This window comes from Cyprinus carpio, chromosome B5 (assembly GCF_018340385.1).
Source record: "Cyprinus carpio isolate SPL01 chromosome B5, ASM1834038v1, whole genome shotgun sequence".
Lineage (NCBI taxonomy): Eukaryota > Metazoa > Chordata > Actinopteri > Cypriniformes > Cyprinidae > Cyprinus > Cyprinus carpio.
In genome coordinates this window covers 33579173-33602349 of record NC_056601.1, presented here as the reverse complement: position 1 = coordinate 33602349, position 23177 = coordinate 33579173, and the positions used below count along the sequence as shown (strand labels likewise).

At 36.6% G+C, this 23177-nt stretch overlaps 1 protein-coding gene across 1 annotated transcript in view; it reads left to right on the top strand.

The window, feature by feature from the left end:
* Positions 1 to 23177, top strand: part of LOC109085621 (serine/arginine repetitive matrix protein 3-like) — a 69564-nt gene that overhangs the window by 33712 nt on the left and 12675 nt on the right. Inside the window, 9 exon segments of the mRNA XM_042723233.1 lie at positions 2338 to 2440; positions 4500 to 4628; positions 5137 to 5214; positions 5663 to 5731; positions 9070 to 9105; positions 9787 to 9837; positions 11487 to 11594; positions 13294 to 13474; positions 22032 to 22312. Of these exon segments, the coding sequence (XP_042579167.1) occupies positions 2338 to 2440; positions 4500 to 4628; positions 5137 to 5214; positions 5663 to 5731; positions 9070 to 9105; positions 9787 to 9837; positions 11487 to 11594; positions 13294 to 13474; positions 22032 to 22312 (1036 nt within the window).

Below are 23177 nucleotides of genomic sequence, written 5' to 3'. Positions count from 1 at the left end.
TGAGCTCATTAGAAAGACATTAGAAAGGAAAAACAGAAAAATGTGTGTGCTTCTGTGTGTTCTACCCTCTGTCCTCTGCTTAAATTGCACAAAAAAAAAACACAGAAATTCATTTTTATCTTGTGTGTATGTGTGTGTGTGTGTGTGTGTGTGCGCATATGTCGGAATGGATTTGATAAAGCAGCATTATCTCCAGCCCCTCCAGCATAAGCTTTTATAGCAGGAAAGTTTGGCTTCTTCACAAACACGCACATCATCTTCCTCATGCGCCGCTGTGTGCAGCAGCTCTGGGCAGAGGCTGATAAAACCTGCTATTGTGATGCCATACATTACCAGCTGAACCGAATGCACAATGGTTGCCCCTGGTTACACCAGTCTACTTTAACCAGACAGAAGGTGTGTTAAGGCTCTTTCACATGACTTACATCAACACACCTTGACACACACGTCATGTGTTAATTCTTCGACCTCTGTGTGAAAACCTGCTCTGTTCCTAAACCTAGTGATCTGCCCTGCTGTCTGCTGCCTGCATAGTGAGCACGCTGACTGAAATAGAGCATGCACAAGATTTGACTCGCCGTTGAATTTAGTGGTAGCATGTTGGTAAGGTGAAGCACAAAAATGCACAGCACACACAAATATTGGGAAAAGTAGTCATTATTTAAACTACATTTACGTTCATCAAAGCTGCATTTATTTGATCAAAAATACAATAAAACAGTAAAATTGTGAAATAATTATTACAATTTAAATGAACTGTTTTCCCATTTGAATATATTTTAAAATTTAATTTATTGTTGTGATCAAAGCTGAATTTTCAGCATCATTAAGCCAGTCTTCAGTGTCACATGATCTTCAGAAATCCTTCTAATATGCTGATTTGCTGCTTAGGAAACATTTCTGATTATTAGCAATGTTGAAAACAGTTGTGCTTTTGTGGAAACCATGATACATTACCATTTAAAAGTTTGGGATTAAAAAAAAGAAAATAAATTAATACTTTTATTCAGCAAGGCCACGTTAACTTGATAGAAAATGACAGTAAAAGACATTTATAATGTTACAAAATATTTCTGTTTCAGTAAATGCTGTTCTTTCGAACATCAAAACATTACACAAAAATATTATGCAGCAAAGAACTGTTCTCATAACTGAAACCTGTATTCTGAAGGATCAAGTGACACTGAAGACTGGAGCAATGATGCTGAAAATTCAGCTTTGTATACCGAAATAAATTACATTTTAAAATATATTTAATAAGAAAACAATTATTAGAAATTGCGGCTGGCCCAAAAGAGACAGGAGTGGAAGACTTTTGTTGATACCCTACATGCCAAGGGCGTAATGCGTAGTAAGTAAGTATTAGAAATTGTAGTAATTTCACAATATTGCCGTTTTTATCAAATTATTGCATTGAACAAAAGACTTAATTATTCAAAATGTTTGACTTGTAATGGAACTATTGCAATGCTTTTTGTTATTTATAGAATGATTTATTCTAATAACTGACATTTCTCACATATTTCACTTCCTATATTTGATAGATTTTTTTTTTTTCACTCAGCTTGTTGCATAGAGCTTGTCTCAGATTTTGATGAAAGAAGGGAGCACGTCTGTGATGCCTCAACATGTTGTGTACATAGGCAACCAGTTTGGAACAGGATTTCAATTCAATCTCTTTTTGCACAGTGTGGGTTCAAATGTTATCATTTTGGTGAAATGTTGTATTACGTCTGTGATGACTGTCAAGTCACCTTTGCCACCACATTTCAGATTTCTGCATGATGAAATTTAGTAAATTTAAAAGAGTGTTTCTCCAGTCTAGCTCTCCCTGCAGCGGCTGGCTGCAGCTGCTCTCCCTGCAGGCAGCTGTGCGCCTCTGAAATCACATTACAGCCAAATTTTTTTGTATGAAACACACACACACACACACACACACACACACTAATCTCGTTTCCTGATGGATGTGCTCTGGAGAAAACAAGAATGGCCCGTTTTATATAGCCAAAACCCTTAGTGCAGGCAGCCGAATGTTGTCCATGCTGCATTTATTCACACATTTTTAGCACATCTCTGAAAGAGGCAAGATTGAAACTAGACTTTTACACACTGTCTGAAGAAATAGCAAGTGGTGACCTGTGCTCAAAGTTTATCTGGGTGGTTGCTGGTAGGGTTAATTAAGGTTGCTTGGCTCCCTCCATCAATGTTTGCTAGGAATTTTTTTCACCTGTTTTATCATCAGTGAGTGAAATCCTTCCAGACCTGAAAGATTCTTTAAACCTTGTTCTATTGAGGAGATTGTTGTCATTTGAACCACTTTTTATTTTTTGTCTGCAGATATTTCCGAAGAAGAAATCCGGCAGAAGGTTGGAACGTTTCGGCAGATGCTGATGGAGAAGGAGGGCGTGATAACTCGAGAAGGCTTGCATCCACGTCCACCGTGAGTCAATCAAATGAGCAAACCATTGATCCGCTCTGATCTTATTTTCCACATGTAATTGAATAGAGTGTGTGTTTCTTGTAGAGACAGTATCGGATAGCGTGTGTGTGTGGCATTGTATCCCTGAGATTAATGATAACGCTGACCAGCACTGATAGAAACATCTCAGTGCCAGAGAATAGACACCGCAGTTTAATAGATAAATGTACATTAAATACAATTACGAGAACTAGAAACACTTTAATTTATGTAACTCGCTGGAAAACCATTTAGCTAAATAATGCAATGCAAAAATGTTGCACAGGAATTTAAATGAATCATATCTCTTTCTGGTTAATTTACAGAAACTGTCTGAACAAACTGATTCACTAAAATGAATCTTTGGGAAGTGCATACTCTATTATTTTAGCTACCGATGAACAGAAACTTTTTAGCACTAGAGCATCAAAATGAAGTGCAATTGATGAACATTATAGGCTTCAGCTATATAGTGGATTTTATAATCTAATGTTATCATGGAGGATCAAGGGAAATGTGGCTTTTTTGCCTATAGCATATAAAAAAGCCGTAACGTTGGCTTGTTGAAGTCTTGTTGAAATAGGTTTGTTCATAAATAAGATGTTGTTTTGGGGCCGCATATAGGCTGAATGTTTGTCTTTGTTTCACAGCAGGTACACATACAAACAACTTTCTTATAGCGTGTGGGTGCAGGTCCTATTATCATGTGTAGAAGAAGGAGACTGATTTAATACTCTCTACAGATCATTAACCTTGACCCTGCGTTAATGCCGTAGCACAGCCCAGAGGAAACCTCCAGTGTGACCGTACATCACCTCCTTCACCCAGAGACCAGTCTAATAAAATAGCCTTTTCATCTTAAACCTAACCTCCTGTTCTGGCCATTCTGCACACAAGAACTCCGAGCCTGAGCCATTAAAGCTGCAGCAACACAACATTTCTGCTATATCTTAAATATCTTCTGTTCTAGCAGAGGACCCTAATGTTGTCATTTAACCCTTTAGTTCCATCATAAAAGCTTATGTTGTCATTTAACCCTTTTGTTCCATCATAAGAGCTTATGTTGTCATTTAACCCTTCCATTCTGTCACAAAACCCTTGTATTGTCATTTAACCCTTCTATTTTATCACAGAACCCTTAAATGTTTTTTATTTAACCCTTCTGTTCCCCCTCCTTCATAGGACCCTTACAGTATGTTGTTGTCTTTAACCTCTGTGTTCTGTCACAGAACACTGTGTTGTCATATTTAACCCTTCCTTTTCCTCACAGGACCCTTATGTTGTCATAAAAATTAACCCTTGTTCCATCATAGGACCCTTACAGTATTTTGTCATTTAACCCTTCTGTTCTGTCACAGAGCACTTATGTTGTCCTTTAACTCTTCTGTTTAATCACAGAACCCTTATGTTGTCATATAGCCCTTCTTTTAAACCATAGAACTGTTAGGCTGTTAATAAAAAGAACTTTTTCAGACGCATGATGGTGACATTAATCACTGTGATTGAAGAAGCTTACTCATTAGAGTTTTAGATAAGATCGCCTTTAGTAGTGGAACGCTAATGTTTATTTCATCAAGACACATGCTAGGAAGGATAATGAGGATAAGTTGAGGCTTTATAAAAAGTGAGTGTGACAGAAAAATAGATCTGTTAGTATCTTGCCAGGAATTCTGTGAAGTTTCTCATTATCAGCTCTCATTATCAATCGTATAATCACCCTTTATTCTGTTTCAGTGAAATAAGTGTTTCTTTTTTTATTTGGAAGTTAGTGGTATGGGAGGAAATAAATAGACCGTTGACTTAACCCCCAGAGAAAAAAAGTTTTGCTCACAGGTTGCTCTTTTTTTTTTTTTTTTTTTTTTTTTTTGTAAATCCATTATAGAGGTGACAAAACATAGAGTATATATGAACATACATTAGAGTGAAATGAAGACTTTCAAATTTGAGCACAGACATTGCAAGAATGAGTCAGAATAGCTCATTACTGCATTTTAGACCAGCGCAGGTCATGACCTTTGGTCTTTACCTCCTGTATGCACAGGGTTAAGATGCTTCCTCACGGGGATGAAGATCACGTGGAAAATACTGCGTATGTCGAGGGCTATGAGGAAGACTATGATTGGGATGGAGAATATTACGAGCAAGATTCAGCTGCCAACGATGACTGCAGGTAAAAAGCTGAGAAAGGAGCTCTGAGCTCAACACCTACACGCTGAGAGAAACTGAAAATGAATGAATGAATTAAATGAATGCAATTAATGAAATGATTTAAATTTACATAACTTAATAAAGACTATTGAAAACATCTCCTTTATGCATGTTAAATGCAAAATAACTACACTTCTCACATAATAATCAATAAAGCTCAATCCAGTGGTTGCCGCTGTATGCGAATATACAGGAAACACAGGACACAGGAAAAACAACAACAACAACAACTGCAAGCCAGGTGCTTTCATTCTGAAAAACAACAACAAAACGGCTAGCTGATGATGAGAGAAAGAATGCAAAGCCAAAATATAAATAACTTCACTTTCCAAAAAGTATTAACAATGTAACAGAATGGATTACTTATAATAAGAATAACATAATTTAAAACGTTAATAACTTTCTCCAACAATATATATGCATATTCAACACTGCATTTGTTTTTCTCCATTTCTTGTCTTCTACTTTAGATCCAAAAGGAAATCCAGCAGTTCACCTTCTCCTCGGCCTAAAAAGAGGAAAAAGAAGAAGGCAAGAAGACACAGTCGGTCAGTTTGCTTTCTGTGATTTAATGCAATACAGCATCATGTGCTTAAAAGTCAGCCAATGTATACTGTGCTTAGTTTGCAAATGTTCTGTATGCAGTGCATAGAATACTTAAATAACCTAAGACACCGGCCAAACAAGCACATACAACAGAAACCCTGTGTCCAGCAATGCAGTGAGCTAAAAATGAACCTTTAATTGCCAGTGTGATCTCTCACATTGATTTTTTTGGGCCAAAAATCGAAATGTAATATTTAGATGTTTGTTCAGATCACACAAATTCTAAGTATAAGCAGTAGTACTAATAATTCTTGACATATTTTATCAAGAAACAACAAGTGTTTGAGAGTGAAAAGGGTCAAGAGGAACATTTAAATAAGAATATTATGTAAATGTGCTTGTGTGATATTTCATCCAGCAGTATTGTTGTTGTGTTTGTGTGACCCACAGAGCTGACAGCCCGTCTCCAACCCGCAGAGACAAGAGGAAGAAAAGCGGAAAGAAACACAAGAGAGACAGGTGTGTGTGTGTGTGTGTGTGTGTGTGTGTGTGTGTGTGTGTGTGTGTGGTGTGGTTATTCACACAGGTGTACATCATTCACCGATCAATTAACACTGATCTCTCTGCCAGTATTCATTAGATTTTACTGTATACTGCAGTATGCAAACTTTCAGTATTCATATCACACAAATACCAATATGACCCACTACATTAGTCAAAGTGTGCATTATACAAACGAGAAACTGTATCCTACAGTGCAATGCTTATACACATGAGAAACTGTATCCTACAGTGCAATATATATGGCCATAATATTATTAACCACTATTTTAAATGTTATTTTTATCACTTATTATTATATCTTCTTGACCTTTTATTTGCTTAGATTGCCTTTGATCGGTTTTATGTTTATACACAAAAATGGATTAAAAATGCAAAATAACACGTGCATTTTAGATTAAATTGAACATGCAGAGATCATGTGACAACAATGTTTCAGTGATGCACATTGTTTTACATACTTCTTTATATAGTGGTTATTAAACAGTATACTTTAGGTGGCACTGTTGTATTCTGAACATAAAGCCTAATTTTAATATTTGACAAAATAAAAAACGGGCCTTTCTAAAGAGTAGCTCGGGCAGATTAAAACTGTTCAAGTTCATATTTTATTATCAGTGTTTGTATTTTGACCAGAAGCATCAAGGATTAGAACAAACTCAAATTATAAGAATGAACTAGAAAAGCCTGCTTTACACAAACACCTTTCTGCATTCATCAAATATTCATGATATTATGTCAGAAATATCTGCAGTATTTTGTGCCTTAAAAAATAAGGCTTGTCTAAATATTGATAACCGGACGTGTCAGCATTTTAGATGCTTCGGTTTCTCTCTGTCCTTCCATTATTATGCTTAGTGTGTATATCTGTGTATCACTAAACAGGTTTCTTCTAAGTTTTCCTCTTGTCATGACCTCTACTCTATTAAAATTCATAAGGCGGTTTTTTCACACAGCAGTCTATTTTGAACATGCTATATGATTCTCTGTATAATGGTCTTGACATAGAGTTAGCAATGCGCTAGCAATACCAAAGGTCATGTATTCAATTTCCCAGGGAGCTCATGCTGATAAAACATAAAGCTTGCATGTAATGTTACTCACTGTGGATAAAAGCATCTGCTGAATGAATAATTTATTCTGAATTTCCGGCTCATATCAGTTTCATATAACCTCTTAAGTGTTTATTCAGTTTTTACTTCATGCATTTTGGCTTGTGCCTGTAGTGTGATTTATTTATTTAATTAATTTATAAAATATTAATTGTGTATGTATATATATACAGTACAGACCAAAAGTTTGGAAACATTACTATTTTTAATGTTTTTGAAAGAAGTCTCTTCTGCTCATCAAGCCTGCATTTATTTGATCAAAAATACAGAAAAAAACAGTAATATTGTGAAATATTATTACAACTTAAAATAATAGTTTTCTATTTGAATATACTTTTTAAAGAATAATTTATTCCTGTGATGCAAAGCTGAATTTTCAGCATCATTACTCCAGCCTTCAGTGTCACATGTAACATCCAGTCTATCACATGATCATTTAGAAATCATTCTAATATTCTGATTTATTATGAGTGGTTGGAAACAGTTCTGCTGTCTAATATATTTGATGAATAAAAGGTTAAAAAGAACTGCATTTATTAAAAAAAAAAAATTCTAATAATATATATTCTAATAATATATTTTCTTTATTATCACTTTTTTATCAATTTAACACATCCTTGCTGAATAAAAGTATTGATTTTATTTTAAAAAAAATAATGATAAAAAATTACTGACCCCAAATTACTGACCAGTAGTGTATATTGTTATTACAAAATATTTATATTTTAAAAAACATAGCTTCTTCTTTTTTTTTTTTTTTTTTTCTTCATTAAAGTATCCTAAAAAAGTATCACATGATTAACAGACTTGATGTAGATACCAACATGCTGCATATTTCTTCAATTCAATGCAGTCTTCTCTGTACAGGACAGATCATTTTTTATTCATCTCACGTTACCCTGGCGGCTTTATTACAGCTTTCTTCTCTCCTGCTTTTTTCCTATATCAAGAAACATGACAGGACTGACGGATGCTGGGGTGCTTGTGTATCTGTTTGTGTCAGATGTATATAATAGCGAACACACTACTGAAACATGGTGGATCCTTGTGTAGATGTCTTATCACAGCAGCTTCAATAGTGTCAGACTGTGTGTGAGGGGGAGAATGTGTGAAAGAGAGTTAGAAATTGAGTGTAGAAAATCAAGGATTTCAACTTTCAGTATAAATTGAGCAAAGATGTTTAAAGGTGAAAATGTGATTTATGTGGTCTTATTCTGTTAAATCACCCAAAAACTCTTTAAAAGTCCCAAAATCATCCAACTCTAGCAAAAGTTGGTAAGACAGATGTATTTTAACCATTGTCTTTAACACAAAATAAAATATATGGATCTTTAAATCACATTCAAAATGAATGTCACATATATTAGATATAAAATATCATTTAAATGCCACATCATCTTTTCTCTTCACTAATGCCACTTTTCTACATTATTTTTGCTCAGTGTCTTTTAATCAGCTGGTATTTGTTTGATTTGTAGTGGATGTCTGAAGTCAGTTATCCTTGACTTATTAATAGGCAGCAACACAAGAACTATCGTTTTATCATTTCAAACCAAACTAACTTATTTTTGTCAAGGATTTTGTTTGAAAAGCGTGATTGTGCGTCTTTCTTAACTCTTCCCCCGCCAGCAGTTTCATTCTAGCTTCATGCATTATTTTTTGGTCAATTGTTTGTTGTTGGTTTTTTTCAAGAAAAAACATTTTGAAAAAAGAAAAAAAAAAATGCTACAAAAAATACTACATTTAAATAGTGCGTCCGGTCCTATACCACACATTTAATTTGGTAATGTTAGGCAGTTTTGATTTATATGCTGTTGTAATGTAATGTTTGATGATTGCATCATTTTACAAATGCAATCATTTGTTTCAGGCTTCTTCTTCACTTGTATTTTGATCCAGAGATACAGTACTCTTTCAGAAGACGTGTAATAGCAACTTCTACCATATACTGTAACAGTGAAAACACAGGAAGCCGGAAACTTCCATCAATGGCGGGGAAAGAGTTAACAATAAATGGCTTTTATATTCCAGTATCTAATGCATGACATTCAGACATTTAAGTCTGACTTCAGTGTCCAAATACTGAATGCCGAAGCCTAAAACTACAAAATCTACTCATATAAACAGCAGCAGTTCTCTGGTAGTCATAATCTGATATCTAACCCAACATTTCCTCTGTGCCAGGTCCACATCTGGCTCAAGGAGGAAGAGGAGACACAGGTAAACACTCAGCTAACCTAAGATCCTTTAAATTTTATGGTTTGGGAACTGTGTTGGGTTAGTTTTGCAGAGCCAACATCCACTTTACAGTTTTTTCATGAGCCATCCAATGGCATTTAAAGTGACCAGCCACAGTTCATTTTGCTTGTATGTGCTGTTTAGGGGTGGATAAATAAAAAATCAATGATACCGCAGTAGTAGACTGGCCTAGAAAACATTTGATTAATAGCAGTCTCTTTGAATAGTTGTACAAACAAAACTGAAGGAAATAGCATAAACGTAATAAGTACTGATCATTTCACAGACATCACTCAGAAAACAAGGAAGAATGTGTAGAATAGTATAATTGTTTTTTGTAATGGTCATTTAAGATGTATTATTTGGAAAATTTTTACCTTTGCACTTTATTTACCCCAAAAGAGTGCATATTAGTACCTTAAAAGTACATGTTAGAATCCTAAATGGTGCTTTGTAGTACCTTTTGGAAAGGTACTATGACAACTTTTGTACCCTTTTTTCTGCGATTTTAGTGTCTTGAACAAAACTGAGTATCAGAATTGTGCACTGAAGCAGTAACATAATTTAACATAATTCTGTTTAGATTTTAAGACTTTAATGCTCCACACATAAGCTCTAAATTCAGTTCTTATTTAGTTATACGTATTTGTTTTCTCCTTTCAGATCTGGGAGCCCCAAAAACAAACATAAAGACAAGAACAAACAGAAGAAGAGGTGAGAAATGTTTATTCTGCTGTTTGCTTTTCTAAAATTCTCAATGTTCAGAATTATGCTTTCATGCATTATAATGCCTCAGCTTGTCAAAGAAAATTCATTGCACTGATTACAGAGTTTAATGATTTAATGATATTAATGTTCTAAGCAATCCGAGCTGTGATTTGTCACTTGGGATAGTAAGCAAGCACGCACCAACCATCTAGAATACCTTAGCAATTACCTATCACTGACAACCACTTGAAGCATTTTAAAAACTGCATAGCAACACCCTGGCAACCACCCTCAACACTTTAGTAAACATCTAGATTGCCACAATAACCACTACAACTACACAGAACATTTTAACAACCACATAGAAACAGCCAAGCAACCACCACAACACCCTAGTAACCATCTAGAACAACCTAGCAACCACCTAGCAATGCATTGACAACATTTGAAACATTTTAGCAATTGCATAGCAACACAATAGCAACCACCCACAATGATCTTGTGACCATCTAGATCACCCTAAAAACCACCTGACATTAGACTGACAACCAGTCAAATCAAATGCATAGCAACAACCTGGCAACCACCCACAACACTCTCGAAACCACCTAGAACACCCTGGAAACCACATAGCAATGCTGTCAACTCAGAATTTTTTGAGCAACCACATAGCAACACCAGCAACCAACCATCTAAAATGCCATGGTAACCATCTAGCAATGCATTGATAGACACTCAGAACATTTTAGCAAATGCATAGCAACACCCCAGCAACCACCCACAACACTAGTATCCACCTAGTAATGCTACTAATGTTTTACAACACCCTAGTAACCATTTAAAACTCCCTAGCAACCACATAGCAACACCCTGGCAACCACCCACAAAAAACTGTCTAAAGCACCCTAGTAACCACATATCAATGGCTTGACAACAACTCAGAACCTTTTAGCAACTGCATAGCAACACCTTGGCAACCACCCAAAACACCACAGTGACAATTCAATGCACCATAGTAACCATCTAGCAATGCACTGACAACCAAAACTCAGAAATGTTTAATCAACGCCTTGGCAAACATATAAAAGCCTTGGCAACAAGCATCATGGTAAATACTAAGCAATATCTTGACAACCACTCTGAACATCTTGGTAACTTGATATCAACTCTGCGACTCTAGCCCACAGCACCCTATAACCACCTTGCAATGCACTGATAACCAGTAAAAACATTTTAGCAATTGCATAGCAACACCCTGGCAACTCCACCTAACACTCTAATAACCATTTAAAACTCCCTAGCAATGCCTTGACAACACTCAGAACATTTTTTAGCAGCTCATAGCAACACCCTGCCAACCACCCACAAAAAAAACTGACTAAAATACCCTAGTAACCACCTAGCAATGCCTTGACAACCAGTCAGAACTTTTTGGCAACTGTATTGCAAACAACCTACAAAACCACAATGACTATCTAAAGCACCAGAGTAACCATCTAGTAATTCATGCATTCGGCCTACACATGTCAGTGTAGGCCGAATGCATGGATTGTTTATGAAAGGATTGATGACACAGAGTGTGAGGTGTATGATGAAGCGGTGTGGGTGGAGTGTGTGTGGTGTGACGTGTGTTTGTGTGTGTGTGTGTCCCGCAGGTGTTCAGTGGAGTCTCCCAGCAGGAGTTCTCAGCACAGAGGCAGCTGCTGTAGTTCCCGCAGCGGATCCGTCTCCTCCACCGCCAGCGTCTCCAAATCACCCAGCAGGTGCGGCTCTTATCTCCATTTCACAGGCCCTCCGACAAACATCCTCTAACAAACATTTACCATGGTGAACATAGTTTCTGCCAAAAATACCATGGTAACTACAATAAGACTGTGGTAATGAATCACAATAATAGAAAGACAGAAAAGCTTCTTACACTCTTTGAAGGAGATCCGTAGTCATTTATTATGAATTTACTGCACTGACTATGGCATGGTTGAACTGTGTAAGGACCTACTCTACATTTCAACATTTCAAAGCTCAAGGCTGCATTTATTTGATAAAAAATACCATAATGTTGTGAAATAATATTACAGTTTAAAACAACTGTTTTCTATGTGAACATATTTTAAAATATAATTTATTCCAGTGATCAAAGCTGAATTTTACTCCAGTCTTCAGTGTCACATGATCTTCAGAAATCATTCTAATATGCTGGTTTGCTGCTCAAAAAACATTTCTGATTATTATCAGTGTTGAAAACAGTGCTGCTTCGTATTTTGGTTGAAACCATGATTCATTTTATTTTTCAGGATTCTGTGATGAATAGAAAACTCAGAACAACAGCATTTTTAAAAAATAGATCCATGATTCATTTTATTTTTCAGGATTCTTTCCTCCTGCAGTCCATATACGTACATTATTACATTGGATTCTTTTATAAATTTAATTTTTTTTGTTATTTCCATGATATTTTTATCCCTGCAATCAATATACATTTTTTAAGTAGGATTCATTTCTAACTTTTAAACAACTTTCAGTATGATAAGCAACAAAATTTGAAATAGCATTTCATGTCAAAACAGTTGCCAATCACTGGACTATATAGTTTTTTATACGTGGTGCACAACAAATACACTGCAAAAAATATTTTCTTTCACAGTATTTTTATCAGTACAACTATCCAAACATTCTTAACATACTTCAGTAGCAAACTTATTGAAGTCTGACCTTGTTTTGTGAAATTATCAAAATCAAGTGAGTTAATACTTAAAATAAGAAAAATATCGGCTAGAGGGTTATGAAATGTAGAATTTTTTGAAAGGGGATATAACATGAAGAAATTTCTGCCAAAAGAGTCAGAAAAATCAACTTCATTCAAAGGGAAAATGGAAAAAAAAAAAGGTTATTGGGACTTTTGTTTATATCTCACAATTCTGTGAAAAAAAAAGTCTGAATTGTGAGACATAAACTCGCAATTGCGAGATATAAAGTCACAATTCTGACTGAGAAAAAAAATTACAACTTTATGTCTCGCAATTGCAAGTTTGTATCACGCAATTCTGACTTTATTTCTCAGAACTGCGAGTTTTTATCTCGCAATTCTGACGTTATAACTCGCAATTGCGAGTTTATATCACTCAATTATGAGAAAAAAAATGTCAGAATTGTGAGATAAAAGTTGCAATTACCTTTTTTATTTTTTATTCAGTGGAAGAAACAGGCTTCCATACATTTCTTATTATTTAAAGCAATGAGGCACTTAATTTTAATAAATCTTTCACAAAATAATACTCTATATTTTAATTAATTTTGCTTCTCAAATAAATGTGTCTTCATTTAAGAATGTGTATTTATATTACTGAAAAATAGTACGACAAAAATACTGAATGAGAAAATGATTTTCAGAAGTGTGCTGCAAATTGTACTTGTGACCGGAATGCTAAACTCAATCCTTTCCAATCTGACCTCTCAAACCAGATCAAGTGCAAAGTGCAGGAACAACAAGCACAAACAGGAAGGAAGTCACTCCAGCCACAGCCCACCGCCGTCCCCCAGTGCTGACCGACCAATCACGTGGCAGAATGGGAACCACAGCGTCCGTGTACGCAATGGCAAAGATTCAGGAGCCAGTCACACGGAGGGGAATAAAGGGAACGATGTATGTAGTCTCCTCTACTTTACCTTCATCTGTTCTCTGCCGTTTACACTAATAATCCACACACACACACACACACCAACTGATTCAGTCATATCTGTGTGAGCTGACTATATCTCTTTTCCCTCTTTGGCTCCATTCCGTAAGTTTTTCTGTTCTCAAGCCATTTATGTGTTTGTTGGGAAGGGTTTTTGTTTTGTCAAGACAGTTTGTTTTGACATTTTCTTGCTGTAATAATGTCATGCTTTATTTCACGCACATGTTGAACATGTTGATTTTTTTCAGTTCTAGAAAGAGAATGAATGGAAATATTGAGGATGCGTTTAAATTTTCTTACACTGGAAAGTAAAATACAACAAATTGTTGAGCGTGTGGGATTTCATGGAAATCCAGCTCCATCCCGAAGACACAAACTGACGGTTGCTAATAATTCAATAGCTGGTGTTGGATAACATCCCACGAAAGAGGCATTTGATACCTCAACCAGATTAATTATAGATATTTTGCTAACACTTTTGGTTTACTTGTTAACATTAGTTAACTAAATTAGTTAACATGAACTAACAATGAACAAAGTAAATGGGTGCCGTCAGAATGAGAGTCCAAACAGCTGATAAAACATCACAATAATCCACACCGCTCCAGTCCATCAATTAACATCTTTAGAAGCCAAAAGCTGCATGTTTGTAAGAAACAAATCCATTGTTAAGGATGTTTTAAATTCAAACTGACTAAAATACAAGTCAATAATCCATCTCCTTTTGTCTCTTTACCTCAAAATCCACCCATATATTTGTTTAGAACTGTTCTGGACTGTTTTTGATTGTAAACAGTGCTTGATCTGTGCAGATTTCTCTCCTGAAGCAATGGTTTATAGTTAAAACGTCATACGAAAGATTTCTTTCTTACAAAAACACAGCTTTTGGCTTCTCCAGATGTTAACTGATGTACTGGAGTGCTGTGGATTACTTGTGGATTATTGTGATGTTTTTATCAGCTGTTTGGACTCTCATTCTGACGGCACCCATTCACTGCAGAGCATCCATTAGTGAGCAAGTGATGCAATGCTACATTTCTCCAAATCTGTTCCCATTAAGAAACAAACTCATCTATATCATTCTTGGGTGAAACAATTTTAAAAAGTTGAATACTGTTGCTAGGGAGTTTTAATACTGTGAACTAACATGAACAACCAGTAACTAATTGTATTTCTATTAACCAACATTAACAAAGATTAATAAATGATTAAAAATAAGTTGCTCATTGTTAGTTCATGCAACAACTAATGTTAACAAATAAGACCTTATTGGAAGTGTTACCGCTATTTTGAATATCAGTCTAAACGTCATATACAAATCATATACAAACACTTTTTGTTTAGTAGGTTTTTTCTTATCTTGTGTCAGCACAGTGTATTCAAAGACTTTTATATAGTAAAAATCATCTTTTATATAGTAATAACACCACATTAATTGCATTTGTGCTGAAAAGAATGACAACAGTGTAATTTAAATATGCATGACATTTTTTTTATGTATTCATACAGTCACACAGTGTCTAATACGGCCACAGGATGTCAATTATTCAGCTAATCTTTGACCTGTATTTGGAGAGATATCAGATATCTGGTCATACTTACTGTATCTGGGATGGTTTGCATGCAGTTTTTCAGAAGTTCTCATGCTCTCTTTCTCTCTCCTTTCATTTGCTGAATTCATCCCTCTGTTTTGTTGATTTCTTGACCTCTATGAATTCACATGATCTCTTCCCACAAATAAATGCCCAAACTTTTCTGTCTTGTTTGTGTAAAAAGCACTCATATGATTTGGAACTGGACCGAGTAGATTAAATGGGTATGTCTACTAGTTTTTTTTTGTCAATACAGTTGAAACTCTCATTTTCTGCTCAGTTTAACCATAGCACCCTTTTCCAGATGTGTATCAGGTGTTCTAAGAGCCGACGATCTGTGACCTGCAGTCAGATCGGCCCTTACTATTGATCAGTTTCTGTAATGTAAGGTGAAGAACTATTAATCAAGAGATGGTTCTCTTTGACCAATCCCTCAGATGCTTTTTAGCCAATCAGCTGTCATTCCTGGTTGTGCTGAGAGGATGAATGAGTCTGAATGTTACAATCACAGATAGGAAATATGTGGATGCTGCATTTGGCTGATCTGGATTTGTCATTAGCACCGCCATCTTGGAATGGTCAATGGATTAAAACATTATATAGTCCTTTTTAAATAGATTATTGTATTCTTCAGTTTATGGAGTGCGTTTTAGATTAGGAATGTACAATTATAATAAAATGTATTATTAATTTTTTTTTTTTTTTATTTTTTATTTTTTTATTTTAAATTATATTTTTTATTTTATAGTTTTATTTTAATTATTTTTTAATTTGATATAATAATTAAACAAATAAAAAATAATAGTAATAATCATAATTTTTATTATTATTATTATTACATCCATAAAACATCATATTTTTGTTTATTGTTCATAGCCTCATAGCTTTAATTATAAACTTCAAACAGTCAGAGCTCTGTGATGATAAATTGTTGATAAATAACATTTTTATTATTTATTTATTATTTATTATTTATTTATTTATTTATTTATTTATTTATTTATATATCTTTTATTTTTTATTTTTTTTTTTTTTACTTAAAAACTGATATTGTTGGGTAAATGAAGAAATGCCAGTTTGGACATTATGATTGTGTAAGGCTATGTTTGTTACTATATCTAAAAACCTGTGTTTGTTCATTATATTTATTTATGGCCTTATAGCTTTAATTAGAAGCTCTATAATAACTGTTCAGAGTGTTTTATTGATAATCATTTTGTTACATTTTTAATTTTATATAATCTGCAATAAGCAGAATGGTATGGTGGTATAATTCATATTGACCTTTCCAATATGGTGGACATGTAGATGTATTGTGGTAATTAGAATGGTTGCCAATTTGATAATGCTCGTAATTCTGCATCATTCCCCCAAATTTTCGTCCAAAACTAACATAGAAAATGCAAAAAATGCCGTTTTGGGCCTGTTAATGTATAGCATCTATATCTGTGGTCACAACAGGATGCAGATTCATGAATGCTCTCTTGGGTAACGGCTGACAAATCTCCACTGACAAGAGCCGGTTCAGTGCCACTGGTGATTTCAGATGGTTTTCATCGACATGGTTTCTAATGCTCACTTTTCACTAGCACTTGATATGTATAAATATACTTTCTTATAGTGTAACTAGGTGTTTGTTTCCTTCCTGTCAACTTTTGAGTTGTGAAATGTACGTCTAGATGTGTGACAGGGACAAACGGATGCTCTGTACATATTAACCGACAGCAAACTACACTAACTAGGGTCATTTAGTAAAGTTGTTACACTAAAAGGGACCCAAGCCATTTGGATTCTCTTCCTAAGCGAATGTGGCATCTTTATATCCTTTGTGAACGACTTTTGACAATTGCTGAGAGCAAAAATCTACTTTAAGTTTTAGCAAGTGCCAAGAAACAAGCACTAAATTCTCATTGCGCAGACCGATCGATAACGATACGGCTTAACGAACGTGACTGGGGTCCCTTTGAGATGTTAGTCGTCCATCCTAGAAGTGACCACCCTCCATCCAACACCCCTCTCCCTTCACCCGTTCATCTGTGCTGTCCGTTGTCCCGACATGCTTTCTCTTTTCCCATTAAACCACATCGCGCATGCATGGCCATCGATATTTACGTTCCTTCTAGCAAATTGGATTTGTTGAGATTTTGTCGCACCCTAACGCTCCTTAACGTACGATAGAATGTGGCTGCACATGTGTCCAAGCGAAAAAGACAGCAATTCATGTAGATTGCTTTGGGGGTTTCTTATTTCTGATTAATTTCGTTTTGGGTTCTTTGTCGTTTTTGATTTTTCCTTTTGTATGTCCACTCTTTTTTTGTTTTGTTTTGCTTCGTTTTGTTGGAATTGTCTCCTTTAGTCTGTGGATCAATTATCTTAGCCTGGATACTAAAAGAATTCATTGTCTTTTTCCCATTTCGCTGCGGAGAATTTTTCCTTTCTCCTTTTTGTTTTTCCTTTTTCTTCCTTTGTTTTTGTTGATATTGCATACGTGTCACTGATTGAAGCGGAAGGTAGGTAACGCTCTGCCTACGCACGTGGAGAATGTGACAAGCACCCTAGCTTGACATCAGTGTCTCTCTTTCTTTTTCTCTTTGTTTATCTGAGGAAAACCAAAGGTTGGCGGGTTGTTTTCATTGTTTTCCTTTTAGAATTGTTTGCTCTATTTTCATTCTTTTTTGTTTCAATCTGAAATCTACCTTTGCTTTCATGCTTCAGTATTCAGTACACTGCCCTCCCCTCAGGTCCATCTCTTGTCTGCGTTTTATTTGATTTTTCTTATTATTTTTTGGTAGAATGCATTTCCTGTCTGTGCCGCATTCCTTTTGTCTTTGGTGAAATGGTACGTGTCATATGATTTGGTCACTTTCCCTCCTTTTTATTTTTTGGATACACAAGGGCTGTTTCTGAAGTATCTGGGGTTTACGTTCAGCTATGTTATTTTTTTATGATATTATTATTATTTTTTAATTTTTTGTTTTTGTGGTTAAGTTAGTGTTTGAGGTCAATCTGACATCCTTGCCTTCCGATGGTAATAAAAACACATAGTCATTGCTTTGCTCAGTGTAATCTTTTAGCCTCAATTTTCAATTCTGCTGCTAAAGATGATCAGTCTCAGCTGTGAAGTCTTTTTTTTAAGGACCCCATGAAATCCAAATGAAAGTTTTGTGGTTTTTGGTTTACGTGTGTGAATTTTAACTGATCCATACACTGAAAACCATTTGGTGTAGAAACATTTTCACTCGGATATTGCTAGTAAATTACACAACCATCAGGTAACATATTAAATTAAATGTGAAATTTTTATTAGATCATATTGCACCTCAAAATCAAAAATAAAAATAAATAAATAAATATGCATGTATATATAAATTATATACTTTAAATATGTGATGTATTTTCAACACTTTTTGAAAATTTTATATTACATCCATCCATCCGTTCATCATTTTTCGGGACCGGGTTGCAGTGGCAGAGTAAGGACACCCATGCGTCCTTTTCCCTGGCCACTTCCTCTGGCTCATCCTGGGGAATCCAAAGGTGTTTCCAGGCCAGCCGAAAGATTCCTGCATCTGCCCTGGGGTCTCTTCCCAGATGGACATGCAGGAACACCTCCACCAAAAGGTGTCCAGAATGCATCCTTACCAGATGCCCGAACCACCTCAACTGGCTCTTTTCAACACTGAGGAGCATTAGCTCTATTCCAAGTTTCTCCCGGATGTCCAAGCTTTTCTTTTGGTCACTACCCAAAGCTCATGACCAGAGGTGAGGGTTGGAACATTCGACTGGTAAATAGAAAGCTTCGCCTTTAGGCCTTGCTGTCTCTTCACCACGACGGGCCGGTACAACGACTGCATTACCACTACTCCTGTCATGCTCAAACATACCCTCACTTATGAACGAGACCCCGAGGTACCTAAACTTGTCCTTAAACTTGGGGAAGAATCCCACTCCCTAAATGGAGTGGGTAATCCACCATTTTCTGGCTGAAAACCATGGCCTTAGATTTGGAGGGGCTGATCCTAATTCCTGCAGCTTCACTCCTCCTAAGTAAGCGCTGAAGGCCACAACTTGATGAAGCCATAAGGATGACATGATTTGTGAAAAGCAGTGATGCCACCCTAAGGCTGATGATACACAGAGCAACATTTTGAGCAATTTTGCTGGGAAGCTTTTTATAAGCCATGTTGCTTGGTTAAGGATGACATGATTTGTGAAAAGCAGTGATGCCAAGGGAAGCTTTTTATAAGCCATGTTGGTTGTGTGTCTCACCTGGTTGCCTGTTGACGACAACATTGCCCAAAGATGGTAAAGGTAAAATGCTGGTCCAGGGAATGTGTCTAAAATTTTTGAGTGTTGTCTTGCAGCAGCCATTTCTGCAATGGAGTCTTTGAACAGGGCCCACTCGGAGTCCATGTCTCCAGCTGTCCCCGGGAGCAAGGAAAATCTTCTCCGGACATAGGGAGTAGAATATATTCCAGACAGGATCCTCTGTCAGATGTTTCTAGTTAACCCTCACCATTTGTTTGGGTTTTACCGAGTCTGTCCAGCAGCCTTCCCTGCTATCTTATCCAATTCACCACCAGGTGGTGATCAGATGACAGCCCTGCCACTCTCTTTACCAGAGTGTCCAGAACAAAAGGCCACAGGTTTGATGATACAACTAACATAGGCAATCAAAACCTTTGGCTGATGGTGTCTATTACCAAGTACAATTTTGAACCACCTTCTGTTCGAACATGGTGTTTGTTCCCTGCTGAGCACAGAAGTCGAATAACAAAACACCACACAGGTTTAGATCAGCCAGGCTGTTCCTCCCAATTTCCCCTTCCAGGTTTCTTCATCAACCCCAACATGAGCATTAAAGTTGCCCAGCAGAACTATGGAGTCCCCAGGCAGTACCCCTTCCAGTGCTCCACCCAAGACCTCCAAGAAGGCCCGATACTCTGAACTGTAGTTCGGTGCTTAAACACAGAACACAGTCAGAAAGCCCCCCCCCACATCATGAAGTCGCAGTGATGCGACCCTCTCAGTGGCGCTGAGTTTGGGACTTGTGAGTATTCCCGGCCCCGCTTGGCACCTCTCACACTGAGCGACTCCAGAAAAGGAGAGAGTCCAACCCCTATCTAGGAGTTTGGTTCCAGAGCCAGAGCTAAGCGTAGAAGTGAGGCAACTATATCTAGCTGGCAACGCTCAAACTTCTGCACTAATTCTGGCTCTGTTCACACCAGAGAGGTCACATTCCCTGTACCAAAAGTATGCAGGGCACCCTGCTTGCCGCCCATAGTACATTGCACCGGTCCCCTACGGTGGTGAGCCCACAAGGAGATGGCTCCATGAGCCTAGCCACCAGGCGCCCACCTGCGAGCTCCTCTCCCAGGCCTGGGTCCAGGAGAGGACCCCTGTATCCCTTTTCCGCACAGGGTCTCACTATCCTGACTCCTGTGTACCATACAGGATTGTTGGGGGGGGTGGTATATGTGTAACATTATTTTGTATGTAAATATAAATTGTAAACTAATGATAATAATAGTTAATAAATATATTTTTCAAATATATTACTAAAATTTAAATAATTGATTACTATAATTCTGCATATGTAATATTTTATTTTTATTTATCTATCCATTTTGCATTACAGTAAAGGAAGTTTGAGGTACAGTATGCTTTTTTTCTCAATTAAAATATTTTATGTAAAATGTGTTTTTTTTTTTTTGCATTAAAGAAAATAAGATATTGACTTAAATATGATTTATTTTCCTTTTCCTTTGGTTATGGGGTACATTATGACACAAACACGTCCTTGATTGGTTGCTACTGCAACTTTCTGTTTCAACAAGAAATTCATGAACAGAAAACAAACAAGCGCTTGTTGAGCCATTTCATGGGGTCTTTAATTCAACTGATGGATAACCCATAATACGCATTCAGTTAAAGGTTTTTACTCAGAAACTGTTGAAACGAGAGCATCCATTCGTAGCACATTACAGTCACTCTTGAAGCTTTAAAACAGTACCAAAGAGTGAACCGCTGTTAAAATGCACTCAAACTGTTCGCGTTCCAGCCCACACACTGTGAGATCCATTTGAATTTGATTTCTTTTTGTGTCTTTTTCTCTTTTTGGTTTGATTTTCATGCATTGTTTCATACTCACTATCCAGGGAAGGGTGTTGTGTCTTTTTCTCTTGCATTTTGTGAATCTAATGATGCACTTATGTTGCCCCACTTTTCCCTTCTCTTCATACCTTACCTACTAAAGGAGGGAATACCACTTTATTGGTAAGTGGATGTTAACCAAAAGGGAGTTGAAAAACAGAATAACCTTTTAAAAAAGCTATTAAAACAGGAAATGGGTCGCTGTTCACATCTCAGCAATTGTCTGCAGGACAAAACAAATCTACAAGCAAGTTCTATTGAGTAGAGGACCAATTGTTTTCTAATTCGATTGAATCTATTCTTGTGACTGTTTATTTTGTTCCTTCCATTTCTGTGATGTTCCGTCAAGTTGTCTTTTTTTCTAGTTTTATTTTTCACCTTTTTATGTTTGTAGCTCTTTCTTGAAAAAGTCCTCTTTCTCTTCTACTGTATATTCTTCAGTCTCTGTCGCTCTTTATATTCTCTCTAAACGTTTTTCTTTCAGAGTTTCGCATAATTTCCCTCTCTCTCTTTTTTGTTTTGATTTTCTTTCGGGACTATTCTTTTCAAATCATTATGGTTTTGCATGTCGAGTATTGCATGCGCTGCACAATAGAGGACTGTCTATAAGCCAGAGAACAATCCTAGCACTTTCTTTTAGATATTTTTTTGCCAAGTACACGATAACGCTCTTCCACCCAGAAGGAAAAAGACTCTAATTTCACTTGTTCTCTTTCTGTTTTTTTTCATATTTATTTCTTTTTTTCCCTTTGGTTTGTTGGTTATAATTCATCTACAGGAGCTTCGATCTCTGGATCCGTCTCCCTCGAGTGCACAGACGCATGCGTCGCCTCATCTAAGAGGTGCTAAACACCACGCTGACCGTCCCAAGAGCCCCGGAGCACCAGCGGCACAGACGGGAGAGGACGGTTGTGCAGACGACAGGCCGGCGAAGGGCAAACCACTCTCAGAGTCATCGGGGAGACGCGGCGGGAGGCCGAGGGTTCGAGAGAAGACGTCGCACTCGCCGGCACACAGCAGCGACACTGAGCCGCATACCAAAACCAAGAATCAGAAGAAGTAAGAACATTAACATTTATCATTTATACAGATATATGCATTACTGGTCCGAGGTTATATAGGAAACATTTATTTTTTGAAAGACTTCTCTTATGCTTACTATTATTATTACTAAGACTAATCCTAAGGTTTTTTTAAAATTGTGTAATATTTGTGAAATTTTTGTACATTTTTTTTATGTGGTTTTTTTGTGAATTTTTTTTTATTCCTGCGATGCAAAGCTGAATTTTCCGCATCATTATTCCAGTCTTCAGTGTCACATGATCTTCAGAAATCATTCTAATATTTAAGATTGAGAGTCTGATATAGACCATCATTCAAAAATTTGGGGTGAGTATTTTTTTAAAGAATTTATTACTTTTATTGAAAAGGATGGATTAAATTGATCAAAAGTGACAGTAAAGAACTTTAAATAAATGCTCTTCTTTTTAACTTTCTATTCATCAAAGAATCCTATAAAAATGTGTCACAGTTTCCACAAAAGTATTAAGCAAAAATGTCTCGGTTACGTATGTAACCCTCGTTCCCTGTAGGAGGGAATGGAGACGTGACGTCAGTGACTGACGAATTGGGATCTCGCTAGAGAGACAAATCGCCTTAGAGTGTTAACAAAGCAAGCAAATGTATTTGCATCGCGCACCCCGCCCCGCAGTATAAGGAGAGCGCATGCAGTCGCACGAGGGTTAACAAAGCAAGCAAATGTATTTGCATCGCGCACCCCGCCCCGCAGCGGTTGGTACAGCAACTGTGGCGACGGAACGTAACGTCTCCGTTCCCTCCTTCTCAGGGAACGAGGGTTACATACCTAACCGAGACGTTCTCAGGGAGTCACGTTCAACATTACGTCAGTGACTGACGAATTGGG